Source organism: Cornus florida, unplaced genomic scaffold (assembly GCF_030987335.1).
Source record: "Cornus florida cultivar Cherokee Brave unplaced genomic scaffold, ASM3098733v1 CherokeeBrave_3.0.0_Hap2_Chr08, whole genome shotgun sequence".
In the NCBI taxonomy this organism is placed as follows: domain Eukaryota; kingdom Viridiplantae; phylum Streptophyta; class Magnoliopsida; order Cornales; family Cornaceae; genus Cornus; species Cornus florida.
Window position 1 is genome coordinate 25,099,752 of NW_026775578.1, and position 14,240 is coordinate 25,113,991.

At 38.2% G+C, this 14,240-nt stretch overlaps 2 protein-coding genes and 1 pseudogene across 2 annotated transcripts; 2 read left to right on the forward strand and 1 right to left on the reverse strand.

The window, feature by feature from the left end:
- The first annotated feature begins 1,123 nt into the window (after nt 1-1,123).
- LOC132269907 (UDP-glycosyltransferase 76B1-like) lies at nt 1,124-2,232 on the forward strand (annotated as a pseudogene).
- A 217-nt stretch (nt 2,233-2,449) lies between these two features.
- LOC132268525 (cucumisin-like) lies at nt 2,450-7,081 on the reverse strand. The gene is made up of 10 exons (XM_059769358.1): nt 7,007-7,081; nt 6,309-6,397; nt 5,279-5,370; nt 4,935-5,175; nt 4,341-4,854; nt 4,022-4,122; nt 3,639-3,869; nt 3,418-3,529; nt 3,127-3,340; nt 2,450-2,973 (listed from the first exon to the last, which is right to left on the reverse strand). Exons 1-10 carry the CDS (start codon nt 7,079-7,081, stop codon nt 2,450-2,452), a joined length of 2,193 nt encoding a protein of 730 aa, XP_059625341.1.
- A 2,385-nt stretch (nt 7,082-9,466) lies between these two features.
- On the forward strand, nt 9,467-13,469 carry LOC132268526 (ras-related protein Rab2BV-like). Its single transcript, XM_059769359.1, has 2 exons — nt 9,467-9,658; nt 12,663-13,469. The coding sequence occupies exons 1-2, from the start codon at nt 9,494-9,496 to the stop codon at nt 13,140-13,142; spliced, it is 645 nt and encodes a 214-aa protein (XP_059625342.1). The 5' UTR covers nt 9,467-9,493; the 3' UTR covers nt 13,143-13,469.
- The last annotated feature ends 771 nt before the right edge of the window (nt 13,470-14,240 follow it).

Genomic DNA, 14,240 nt, shown 5'->3' on the forward strand with positions numbered 1-14,240 from the left:
ATGGAATGGCCGAGTGAAGACAGGCGGCAAGAACTTAATCGATCGCCGGCCGAACATGATGGCGAAAACTTAATCAATCGCCATCAGCCAAACACAATGCCAAGAATTTAATCGATCGCCACCAGCCAAACACAATGGCAAGAATTTAATCGATCGCCACTGAAACATGATAGCAAGAATTTAATCAATTGCCATCAGCCAAGTAATGACAATAATTTAATCAATTGTCACTACGATTCAATGGCAAGAATTTAATCAATTGCCATTGAATTGAAAGCCTAACTAAAATTGCGTAATTAAAATTGGCATAATTGAAATTGAAAGAAAGTAAATGGCTGAATCGAAATAGTTGACGAGGATCTAATCAATTGCCATTAAATTGAAATAAAGAAATTGATAGGAAAATGACGTAGAGTCAATTGAAAACATTTTTAGTTGAAATGCATGTTTTGTGGTGGTGCTGGACGAATTAGAATGGAATACAATACTTCTATTTATAGAAGTTCTATCTCAACTTATTTTCCTAATTAATTGCTAGAAAATCTATTTGCTCCTTGATTTTCTTCACTTTATTACTCAAACTAAACCACGTTCCAGTAGTCTTTTGCGTCTCTTCTCTTCTTGCTTCAATAGGAAAGTCCTTGCTGAAATCTCTCCTTGATCCAGTCAAATGCAAGTTGTCGAGAAACATGCTGAAAATCTCTCCTTGATCCAGTCAAATGCAAGTTGTCGAGAAACATGCTGAAAAGTTGCTGGAAAGTTGCTAACTTTTAGCAACTCCTTTCCTTATGTTAGGCTGAAAACTTCCCTTAAATGGCTGGAAGACCATTTATAGCTTTTGCCCAAATTATCCCTCACGTGACGGCCTCTCCTTTGAATTCCTTATTCCTTTGCAACGAAATTCCTATTTCATAGGAATCTCATTCCAACTAAATCTCTTTTATCCAAACTGAAATAATATATTTGAATTAACTCAAATATTAATTACCAAATTTCAGCAACAACCTTACGGGATAAGGTGGCTGAATTCCTAAATTTTCTCCTCTTGTTTCTCAATTGACCGTCTTTTTTTAAGACATAATAAACACTTGTCAATTCTTCATTGGTCCATGTCATCGCTGAGATGGCTGCCAGTTTTTGGTGCCAACAGTTACTTTTCTCCAATTCCACAAATTCAAATTCCAAGCTCCAATTCCATACAAAGGAAAGAGTAAAATTTTCTAAAATTTCCCTATGTTTGTTAGTTCTTTATTTTATTACATAAAGAACAAGTTACTCCTTTTGTGAAAAGGGACGGTAGCAGAGGTCTCAAGTTCAAGTCACTCGCGTGTAATCACCAATTGATGCAATGTAACTCATATTCAAATGGTGATCTTCTTCACAGATTCACAATCGGAAGCACCAGTTCAAATGCTTTCTCCACTTAGAATGAAAGACACTCCGACGGCCAACTATCAAATGGCATGGTAAAAGCAACCGAGGCTTCTTCCGGACTCATTTGGAACTCCTTCGAAGAACTTGAACAACCTGCACTGGACACACTTCGCCAACACTTTGTCATCCCAATCTTCCCGGTAGGCCCATTACACAAGTACTTACCGACTGCCTCATGTAGCTTATTAGCACAAGACCCAAGCTCCATTTCTTTGTTAGACACACAAGCACCCAAGTCAGTTATATATGTGAGCTTTGGGAGTCTTGCAACAATTAATGAAACCGAATTCTTGGAGATGGCTTGGGGGCTAGCCAACAGCAGGCAGCCATTCTTGTGGGTGGTTCGACCAGGACTAATACGTGGCTCAGAACGGCTTGAACCACTGCCAAATGGGTTCCTGGAGGCTGTGAGCGGAAGGGGATATATTGTAAAACGGGCTCCCCAACACCAAGCGCTGGCTCATCCTGCCACAGGAGGCTTTTTTACTCGCAACGGATGGAATTCAACGTTAAGAGAGCATTTGTGAAGGAGTTCCAATGATCTGTTATCCTTGTTCCGGTGACCAGAAGGGGATCGCAAGATACACAGGCCATGTTTGGAGAGTTGGGATACAATTGGAGAATGGGATGGAGAGAGGGGAGGTGGAAAGAGCAATCAGAAAACTAATGGAGAGTGAAGGGAAAGAGATGAGAGAGAGAATAATGTGCTTGAAGGAAAAGGCAGATCTTTGTCCTAGGAAAGGTGGCTCTTCATACCAATCCCAAGAGAGCTTGGTCAATTACATATTGTCATTCTAATCTAATTTTCTGACTTGGGGACTTATTCACAATTGTTTGATTGATCCTTTGTGCTTTTATACCATTGTACTTGGAAGCCAATTGGCTAGCTATCTATGAATAAAGGAGGCAATTTTCTTCATTGTAATCAGAAACACACCATGCTTCTCTTTTATTTCATTTTGAATGAAACAACATGTTGATCAACAAAATTTTATTGTCCAACATAAATAAATTTTCAAAAGGACGAATATGCCACAATGGGGCTCCTCACTTGATACACCCCATCATCCCACACCAAAGACCCGGAAAGTGCATTATTGTTTAGGGCCGCTGTGACTGTAACCACAAAGGATTGCTTCTGACCTATTGACTTGAATGTAAGGACACTCGGCTCGACTAGGATCGTAAGTCCTGCAGGGGCTACCACAGTTGCCTTGTAAGTGGACACCGGTGAACCAACATTGGTGACGGTCCTGTGGAAGACACGGGTGATGGGTTGTTTAGTGTGAGAAGATAGAGCAAAAGAAGGATAATTTAGATCCCAAACAGTTCCATTGTTGGCTGCAGAGCAACTACTATTGTCTCCAGTGACCAGTTGCAATGACTTGGTGCTATAACCTTGCCCACACAAAAACTTCACGTAGTCAAGCGCTCCAGCATCGTATACTAAACCAGGTTTTGCAGCCTTTAGAGGATCAATGTGACCAGACCCGTATGCAAACTCAGCATCTGTGTTAGTGACTGCACTCATAATAGAAGCTGCAAAGAACAAAAGAAGAATGGTCATGTTAGCTACAAATAATGGATGTATTCCAATACATAAAATTAAACGTCTTGAGTAAACTTTTCCTTCTTTTTGTTTGGAATTGCTTGCTAACTTGCCTTAAGAAAAATTACAAGTAATTTAATTACCAGTTGTCATTAGAGCAGACTTAATAGCAGCAGGGGACCATCCGGGGTTAAACGATTTCACATAGGCAGCCGCTCCGGTAGCATGTGGGCAAGACATGGATGTGCCGGAAATTATATTGTATGGAACTACTCTCTTGTCTCCCGGTGACCCCGTCACAGTGGTAGCCTGTGACCATGCAGCAACAATGTCCACTCCAGGAGCAGTTAAGTCAGGCTGCACAAAAATATAGTGTGGCGATTTAAAACCAGAACCTATATATGTATGTATGTATGCATATATGTATAAGATACCTTGAGAATGTCCAATGTAATTGGATTTGGCCCTCTTGATGAAAATGAAACTACAAATGGAGCCAATTTGTCTTTAGTCTCGATACTCTTCATAATAGCTGCAGTGGGCATACTGTAGAGTTGGATTTATCCAAATTGTCAAATGTGTTGTTATTAATAAAGTGTCAAAAGAAATATTGTCTAGAAACCTTATATATATATATATATATATATATATATACCTAGTTGAATTTACAGTTGAATTTATGTACTGGTAAACACCACTGCCATCTTTAGAGCTCAAGTAGGAGGCAGGCAAAATGTAAGAAAAGCTATAATCTTTGAAGCCATCATCGTTCATTATGGTACCGACTGCACCCGCGGCGAATGCTGCGTCCCCTTCACTCTGCTCATCACATAGAACGATTGTGCCATTCACTAAAGTCGGGTCCAATGAGTCTGAAATGCAGTACCTGCATTTTATCATGATCATTTTTTTTATGCATTTTACAATCCTCAATTATCTATGATGTAACTACATGATTAAGCTTGATTTTCATTACTATCATCATTGATAGAAATAAATAAATAAATAATTTATCAACATTTCTTTTTTCTTCCTTACCTGGATTCAGATCCATCAAAACCAGCTCGAGTATTTGGTGCATCCCCACCATAAACTAGAGGGTACTGATCCTTCATGTCAAAAGTGTTTATAGTGTATCCCTACATGTAAAGAGAGTATAGAACTATATCACAAAGCACATTAATTTAAAGGGCAGAGGACAACATAAACTATGACCCATTAATTGGATGGCATAAATCAAACAGATACACCTATTAATGGGTAAGTGATGAATTGTGAATATTATGTCAACAATCTAGAAATAGCTATATATAGAGAGATATGCAAGAGAAGGCATATTACATAAATGGTTGCTCACCATATAAGTCACATTGTTGCCCAACTGCACCATTGTCACAAACTTTCTGTCTATGGTGCTAGCAGCCACTGAGAGAGACCATGGTGAGAAATTTGAGATGCTTTCAGAATCAGGACCTGAATTACCAGCAGAATTGGATGTGAGTATTCCGTTCTTCATAGAATGGAAAGCTCCAATGGCAATTGGATCTTCAAAGTAATCCAATGGAAAGGACCCCCCAACCGAAAGTGATATTATATCTACTCCATCAGCAATTGCATCATCAAATGCTGCAAGGATGTCGGCGGTTGAACAACCATCAGCCCAACATATCTTGTACACTGCAATGCGAGCCGAGGGAACCCCTCCCCGGGCTGTACCCAAGCCAAGGCCTAATAAGCTTGCACCGTTGACTATGGCCCCTGCTGCTGTAGATGCAGTGTGTGTCCCATGACCTTCAGAATCTCTTGGTGAAGCAAAATCATCTGGACCTACTGGTCCATCACTATGGTAGTATTTAGCTCCTATAATTTTACTGCAAAGTAATCTAAATTTTAGTGGCTGCACAACCAATATATCCATTTATGCATTTATAGGAATGTAATTGGTATGTACTTGTTGCAAGTGAAATTCGTTGAGGATTGGCAAGAGCCCTTCCATTTGCTTGGAGGTGGACCATATCCTGTATCATTGAAACTCTCGGATTCAGGCCAAATCCCAGTGTCCAGCATTCCAACAATGATGTCGCTTTCAGCACCTCTTTGAGCTTCTTGAGGGAAGCCCATGAAGTCCCATGACCTTGTTGTGTGGAGTTTCTTCTTTTCATTAGGGAACACGGACACTACTCCTTCCATGCCTGAATTTTTTTGGAAGTTAAAGCAGAGTTAGGAGAGGAGGGGTAGGGCAAACAAATCATGGGGGATAGATTAAATAATTAAATGATATTATAAATCACCCACTGGCAATTTTCTCCTTCTCTTCCTTTGTCAGCTTTGCTACAAACCCACTAAAGCTCTTCTTGTAGCTATAGAGTATAGATTCCGATGCCCTACTGTTGAACACCACCATTAAAGAAGTAGGTTAATATAAATTTCTAGGGATGTTGGGGCTATAAGAAGTGCCAATATCATTTCTTCTCGTGATAAAAGGCATTATAGTAGACATTGTCATCTTGTTGGACATTCTAACATAAGTTTCTTCTTGGATGCATGTGACTATTATGAATGTCTTATATCAGAGAAATTTAGGTGTCGGTTGGGTACTTACTACTTAGTGTGTGAGACAATTTTACATGTCAAAGTTAATTTCAGACTCATCTCTTCTAACAATTACTTGTTTCTTTATACCAGTAAAAATTTGTTACACAATTTTAAATAAATGTCACTTTCTGGAAAAAAAAATTAAATAAATTTCTCCTCAATTATTATAAACATTGCCTGTAAATTATTGCAGAAAGCAAAGTAACTACTCTTGAGGTTCTTGTAAATGGGGGAATAAATTGTTTTTTATCTACACACTTTCGTACTTGCCAAATAAAAACATCTTGAGGATATATAGGAACTTTTTTCTGACAGCTTGGAGAGTTTTGTTCATTCAAAAGGTCAAATACATAGACATACTTCCAATGGCAAAAGAAATTCCTAAGATTTTAGCCGGCTGATGGAGTTTTTTGCTTGATTGAAGAGGATATTAAATATAAAGAAGGAAAAAAAAAAAAAAAAAATGGTATTGAAAATCACAATCTTCTTTGCCAGTACAGAAATAAGAATTTTTTTTCTTATGTTATTACTTCATGGTTAACAATTTGTGCCCGAAGGATTCAATGCAAATGTGACAAGAAATTGCATTGAGCATGTTCAATTTTGTGAGTACCGCATTACAATAACACCACTTAAAATCATATTATATACTGCCTTTTGACATGTTTATACATATATATATATATATGGTCTCTACTATATATACATATATACAAGTATATGTAGTCACCTGCCAACAACTTCTTGTAGCATGCTCGTATGGATGGAAGATGCAGAGATTTCACCCTTGGGAAGATCACCCATGTACACAATGTATACCTGCAATCACAAAATGATCAATTCTAAATAATTCTATCAGCACTGACGTTTCTAAACCAAGATCAAATAATTAATCTCCGTAAATGTGTGCGTGTGTGTGTCAATGCTGCTTCAGAATTCGTTTTTAAGCACCAGGTCAACTTTTTTATTTCAATCAGGGGATATCATGATCCATTTAAGCATGGAAGATCAAAGTCCCAAGGCAAAAACAAGCAATATTTTGTGCTAATTATTCAGCATTGCTATAGTATTTTAGGTTCAGCCCAAGGCCTAATCTTAAATAAGCAGGATGTGTCCAGAAGAAAGCTAGAAGAAGCCTGTCAATTATTCCAAGCCAAAGGCCTGTAATATAGCGAGCGCAATGCAGGATCAAATTAATACATATCTTTGGTATCATCCTCGAAACTGAGATATACCGTAAGATCAATAACTTAATACGAGGTCTCACTATCAACATCTTGGTCATATAAAAAGTAATCTTTATCGATGAAGTTTGTTGATAATGCAACTAACAAGCGTTGTTCATTGCATGACCAAGCTCTAAAAACCTTAAAAGCAATATGAATCATAATATAGATATATACATGCCTTTTGATCTCCATCAGATGCTCTGATGCAGCTAATAAGCAGAGCACAAGTAATGCTCATCACGATAAGCCATGAAGGAGAGGTTTGACTAGCCATTCGAGGGGTGTCTCAAAAGCTTGAGCACTTTTGCAGATATTTCCATGCAACTAACGAAGAACGGGATTTTATAACATAAAAAAAGTACATGTGGAACTAGTACTCCACACATCGGTTTCTCAAGCTGAAATTGTTATACCCGCCTAACAAGAAAACCCGTCCAAAGCCGACTTTAACAATGTATTTGTCTGAATTTCTCCTACAGAAGTGATAATAAAGTACCAATGATCGACTTTTTCCATGTCTTTCAAATAGAAAATGACATTTGTAGCTGGAACATTATGTCCTCTGTAGTTTAGAAAACTGGAGGGTTGGATAGACACATTTGGCATGCACAAGCTAAGTCATCATTGGCCATTTAACTTGGTTAATATGGACATAGCCAATGCTTTGTGCAATGAGAAAACGTTGAGTTGATAAATTAGATGAGGCAAATTCGAGTCTTGGAGTCGTCATTTTTATACAAAATAAAGTAGGCTCTCTCTCTCGATAATCCACATCTTTCTCGAATCATAACATTTTTTGGAAGTTCGAGTTCGAGCTAGCTCTCTCAGCATAAATTCATTGATTCATGAAAGTGAAATGCACTCCTACGAGTGCCTTTGAGCTTGGGGACAAAAATGCTGACAAGATCAGTCAATTCATGATTTTCAAACACGTTTACAAAATTAGGAGGACATAAACATAAATGTCAACAATCTGTCCTCTAGGCGATCTGGGAAAGAACAAAAAGGTAGAGGGTTCTCTCCCAAAATATTGGGACAATAAGCTCAGGAAAAAATATATATGTATGGAAGGTTTAAATTAGCCAGATGTTTCCATTCATGATTAATGGAAGTTTGAAAAGAAAAAATATATATTATTAATAATGTCATATGCTTACACAATAACTCTTAAAAAACACTTTATGTATTAAATAAAGCACATTCATTTTGTCCCACTCCCCTTCTTCCTTTTGTTTTTTGGAAAGGTAAAACAAAGCAAGAATTTCATCTCTTTATGTTATACAAAGAGAGAATGATTCAAGACACTGAAAGAGAGTACAGGACCAATGCATTCCCCAACCTCCCTGGTTCTGTAGCCCTTTGCAACAAAAAGTTAGGGGACAAAACTTTGGTGGATGTGGTCCAATCTAATGTTCACAACTGTCCCAAATTATTATTATTATTAAAAGGAGAGGAAACGAGGTTCAAACCCGTTTTTAACAGGGTTTCAAGTAAAAACCCGTTTGGATATCTCCATCAGTACCTTTCCTGCTGTCACACTCGATCCTCCGCCGTCCGTGGCGGAACCCTCCTCGCTCCTCGCGACCACCGTACCTCGACGAAGACTTAGAGACGGGGGATAACGGTGGATTCCATAAGGACGAGACAGCTGTAGCCATAATGTATTAGTAGATCATGGCGGTAGGAGACGTCGCCGAGGGCGAACCAGTGATCGACGGTGGCGAAGATGTCGGAGAGGACGAGAGAGTACATGAGGAGGCCCTCGGGGAACTGGAGAGCGCGCGCCAGACGCACTTGTGGACCTGGAAGTTGTAGTTGGAAGGTAGGAGACCCAGGGCGGCGTTGGTGGTGATGGAGTCCGGGATTTGGTTCTTAACGAACCGCTTGGGCCGCGGCCGACTATGGTGGCGGTGATTGTGATTGTCGGGAGTGAACGTGGTTGGAATTAGGGATTTTTATTTCCCTTCGCCACCACTCCACCGCCGCTGCCATCACCGTATCCGAAGTTGCAAAACATGAAAGTGGGGAAGAGCTTTTTTGTTTTTTTTCAAATGGGTTTACTTGAGACCCGGTTTAAAACGGGTTCGACTTATTTTTAGTTTTTAATAATATTTTTAATATGAAAAATGTGTCAATATTTGATAGCGCCACATCATCACCTGTGTGGATGCCAAGCATTCATCAGGATTCATCAGGTTTTGAAATGCTGAAGTCACCATATTCGTGGCAACCAAACAGACCTGTATGTTATACACACATTAAAGACACATTTTTAAATTTGCCGAGTTTTGCTGATTCGATACCACTGATTGGCCGGTTAAATTCCTGCTCCATCGGTTATTCTGTTTCTTTTGATTAAATTTGGAAATTTTTTCTCTCTCTAAAATTCTCTGCAATTCTTTGCATCGAATATCTCCATTGCAGTGCTTCCCATCATCCAAAGCATCATTAGTTTATGGTTAGTTTCTCCTGTTTCTCTTATACTATAAATTAAAGACAGAAAAGAAAATGCTAATTAGAGAAGCCATATTTGAGGCTGTATACTTTTCCCGAGAAACAAACGGAAAATAGGCCGGGATTCGGTTTTGCTTCTTGGCATTACGTGGATGGTTGCATATTTTCTCTGTTTAAATGAATTGTGATTGGATCCGTGTAGGTTTTGTGGGAGGTTTAGGGAGAAGAATCAATGGCATATAAGGTAGATCACGAGTACGATTACCTTTTCAAGATCGTCCTGATTGGAGATTCCGGTGTCGGAAAATCCAACATTCTTTCGAGATTTACACGGAATGAGTTCTGCTTGGAGTCTAAATCCACCATTGGAGTCGAATTCGCTACCAGAACTCTTCAGGTTATTCCCAATGTCCTTTGCTACATTTATTTTATGTTTTGTTGATCTACAATTTTGAACTTCTTCTTGTGGCTTTTGTTTTTGTCCAATTGTGGTTTCTTTGGTATCACTAAATGTTGGTTATGTCACTCTGCTCCAATAGTCATAACGCCTTACTATTATAACTTTCTATTACTATTAACACCCATAACCCATCTTAGTTTTAGTTTTTATATTTTCCTTTTCATATATTACTCTTATGAGGGTGGGCCTGGCACAATTGCTCCATTGTGAGCCTCTCCCAATGCGGAGGTAAGATTGCGTACATCAAATCCTCCGCAGACCCGGAGCCTTGTGCACTAGCCCTTTATATTACTCTTATGTTGTGCTTGGAAGTATATTCCCTTCTGATGCTTTAGAATTGGAGTTGGAGTAAAGTACTCAAAAGAATAAAATGTACTCAAGAAATTAACAAAACAAGCTAGGCTTTGCCACTTAAAGGCAAATACTGCTGCACATATGCATGTGGATTTGTAAAAACATTACAAGATGCAAAGCCACGGAGTACCCCCTTGAATGAGAAATTGTAACGCCCGAAATTCCAGGAGTAGAAGGGAAAAAAAAACCTAAATTTATCACTTGCACCTACCCATGACATAGAATCCTCATCCACATCATTAGATTGCCCGATTAATAATTTAATATCAGTGTATCAATGATGTGCATCATGTGCTATCCTAAACTACCAAATTGAAACCTTTGTCAGTCTGTTTTCAAACCTCCAATTGAGTGCCAGTTTGGCAACCGTTTTTGTTTCATGTTTTTGTCACCATATTAGTGAAACATAAACAAGTGGCGAAAGCATGTTTGGTAGAGTTTGTTATGTTTTGCACAGTACCGCAGAAAAAATCCAAAGCTAGAAGCAAGAAAAAGATGTTTTCACTTGTTCTTGATAGTGTAGTTGAATAACCATAGCCCGAGAATTTGTATAAAATACCAATAATATATAAATACTATATTTTTTACAATTATCCAAACAATTTTTTTTTGCTTGAATCATTGTGCAAAAATATTGTTCCAAACAATGTTCTAGGGATAAATCACAACAAACAAAACATCACTTCTGCGTCATATGAAATCAAAAATGAGAAATAGAATTGGCTGCCAAATGGGCCCTTAATTGCTGGATGGTTTTCAATCAAATACCACGAGTACCTAGTTCAAACCCAAAGTTAGTTCTAATGCAGTGAGATTTATCCTTCATAGCTACCAATAAGGCATAAATTAACCAGTTAAAATTAGCTTCATGAATTGATATTTTTTCTTGTTAACTTTTGAAGCTTCTATATAGGAACTATTATGTTTAAAAGGAATTGTGTGAAAGTTTTAAATGCGGAACTGGAATTGGATAGCACTTTGCAGGTTATATGCATAACCTATATGGTTGTTGTTCAAGAATTAGAACAGAATCAGACACTTTGCAGGGAAAGTAATTGGGAAATCTGCATTAGAAGCAGACATCTCTGCTTATGTGATTAGAACAGAATGTATAGGCTCTCTTTTATTTTTAACATTGGCAAGAATGTAGATATCATAGTTGTGTCCTATTGGTACAATGTGACCATCTCAATCTGTAAAGGAGCAAATGTGTGTCAATAACATGGAACTAGTCTGGTTGTATCATGGTGTCACTGTTTAGTATGATTCTGATGTTGTCACTTGGGTTGTTCATCTGGTAACACGAGAGTGTTTGTGTTCTCTGAGAGAGAAAATCCATTTGGCTGTTATTCTATCATGGGCTTTCCTATCAATGGACCTTCTGCTGGATTGTTTGTGTAAGAAAAAGCTATTTGGATGGGTTTATTTGAAGGTTCAGTGGAAAACCATCTTTTCATCAATCTTTCATTCAATGGGATGCCAGTTGAGTTGCACATTATTTCAGCTGGCTGGAGCATCTCCTTTTTTTAATTATGGAATCGTAGTGCATCAGTGGCCCGTTGATGGGAAATTATGTTAATGATAAGGTTCAGTAAGTGGGAGTAGCATCGACCGTGGTATGATTGGTTTTGTTAAGGTTTTACACTTAAATATTTAATTGTACAGTCTCTACAACATGCTAGTTGTCCACCTGCAACTGGTGTTCTTTTCTTCTTCCCGTTGATGGGAAATTATGTTAATGATAAGGTTCAGTAAGTGGGAGTAGCATCCACCGTGGTATGATTGGTTTTGTTAAGGTTTTACACTTAAATATTTAATTGTACAGTCTCTACAACATGCTAGTTGTCGACCTTCAACTGGTGTTCTTTTCTTCTTTTGGTTTCAACTTAAAATAAGTGGTATGAGAATTTTCTTTTTAATGCTAAGCATATGGATAATGACCAGGCATGAATTTACCTCCACCATTTTCCTTTTCACTGCAATGAAAAATTATATTTTTGGACTGCCCATTCAAATATTATTGATGAACTAGACTGCCATCCTCATTTCATTTATTTGCACCTGACAAATTTTTGGATGGGACATTAATCCATTTCAGAATTACTCACGTAGTGGTTTTTCAGTTGGAAAGTCCAGCAGACGAAAAGTGGAACTATGTTTTTCACTTTTTAGATTTGAACTGTTGCAAGTAATATGTTGATGGGAAATTATGTCTTCGATACAATCTTAACCATGTTTTAACTTTGAGGTAGGTGTTTGTGTTATAATGTCAGTTTCCCTTTGGGGGTTAAGTAATAGTTATACTACCATGTATTCAAATATCAAGAAATAATCAAATCAAAAGGTTCAATAAAAAGAATATTGGAGGTTTATATCAGAGGTAGATATTGATTTTCGGCAATTAATGATCGTTCTGCTTGGTACTTTACTAACAAGATCTGTTTAGAGAGCCAAGGTTTGCCACTTCCTTTTTGGCCTTTGAGAGAACCTAGATATATAGAATTATGTATTATGTCTGCAAGCATTGCTCTACGTAAACTAGATCTTATTTTCATCCAAATTTAACTAAAAGAACATTTTGGTGCAGGTTGAGGGCAAGACAGTGAAGGCACAAATATGGGACACAGCAGGTCAAGAGAGGTACCGGGCCATCACAAGTGCTTATTATAGAGGTGCAGTTGGTGCACTCCTGGTATATGACATAACCAAGAGACAAACCTTTGAGAATGTCCAAAGGTGGCTCCATGAATTGAGGGACCATGCTGACTCCAACATTGTCATCATGTTGGCTGGAAACAAGTCAGACCTGAATCATCTTAGAGCAGTCGCAGATAAAGATGCTCAGCTCTTGGCTGAGAAGGAAGGGCTGTCATTCATCGAGACATCAGCATTGGAAGCATTGAATGTTGAGAAAGCATTCCAGGCAATCTTGTTCGACATATATCAGATAATAAGCAGGAAGGCATTGGCAGCTCAGGAGGCAGCTGGGCTTCCTGGTCAAGGTACCACCATTAACATTGGAGACTATTCGGGTGACCAAAAAAGACCTTGTTGCTCTAGCAATTAACAAGGTTCTCCTATTTGGGAGGCATAAAAGAGAATTAAGCGCCTGCTTGAAACACAAATTTTGTTCCATCGTGACAAACACGGGCATACACACTGCCTTCTGACATAGCTTTCCCCTACATGCCATGTGAGAGGATCATGTAGACCCTGACCTTATACATGACAGTATTAGCCGTCTCCCTCACTGGAACTGTGGAAGACGGATTGGAAAATTGGTGTCTCATTATGAGCAGGGGGTAGAGGGTATGAAGAAGACCTTGTAAGAGTAGTTTACTTCATCATTTTTTCTCAAATCTTTGATCAACCTTTGTCTGTTCATTCTTATTAACATGTGATAAATTTTTTTGTTCTGCTATTGACATGGTACTTGAGAATGCAGTAAACTTGGGGTTTCTGAGTGATGTTGCATAGCTTTAATTTGAAGATGATTTAAGTCATTTCTTTTGCACTAGGTCAAAATTGATGATGGAAAAAGTTATCTAACCCCGCGGCTGGTTGCCAAACGAATAGGTTAATCAGCAGCCAAAACTCGGATATTGCACTATCCGCGAATGAATTTGAAAACAAGAAAACATAAAAAACGAACTAGGAAAATGTACAAAACATGTAGGGTCGCACTCACATCCTTGGAACCACGAAAGGCTAAACAAAAAGGGCAGCCAACCAGCAGAGTAGAGGAAGCTGTCAAACGAGAACAAAGCAAAGACAGCAAGGCAAAAACCAAAAGAACAAGACAGTATTTTGCAACTATAAAGACAAGTTCTTGACACATACCATTTATCATCCATTTCTATTTTGACATTTCTCTTTTGACTATATGTTATCTGGACATCTATATGTGGTCAAAATACGGAAAGACAATTCATTTCTAGTGCTAACTTTGACTATGCATTCCAAACATATCCACAATTAGATGGACTTACCTGATTTTTAGGGCGAGACGTCTTGCACGGGCTTCGTGAATTAGTCGAAAAGATTTTAAAAGATCCATATAATTTTCTTCATTAGTTCTGTTTTTTTATGGAAAGCCCCTAATTCTGCATTGAAAGTTGAAACATCCAAGTGAATGGTATAATTAATGGAATTTCATTTAGGCCAA

What these genes read in the sequence shown, in the direction of transcription:
- LOC132268526 (XM_059769359.1), top strand. Translation starts at nt 9,494, where the DNA reads ATGGCATATAAGGTAGATCACGAGTACGATTACCTTTTCAAGATCGTC. An exon ending in TCGCTACCAGAACTCTTCAG is followed by an intron (nt 9,659 to 12,662) that starts GTTATTCCCAAT and finishes ATTTTGGTGCAG; the next exon opens with GTTGAGGGCAAGACAGTGAA.
- LOC132268525 (XM_059769358.1), bottom strand. Translation starts at nt 7,081, where the DNA reads ATGGCTAGTCAAACCTCTCCTTCATGGCTTATCGTGATGAGCATTACT. An exon ending in GCAACAATGTGACTTATATG is followed by an intron (nt 4,123 to 4,340) that starts GTGAGCAACCAT and finishes CTTTACATGTAG; the next exon opens with GGATACACTATAAACACTTT. An exon ending in TTACATTGGACATTCTCAAG is followed by an intron (nt 3,341 to 3,417) that starts GTATCTTATACA and finishes ATTTTTGTGCAG; the next exon opens with CCTGACTTAACTGCTCCTGG.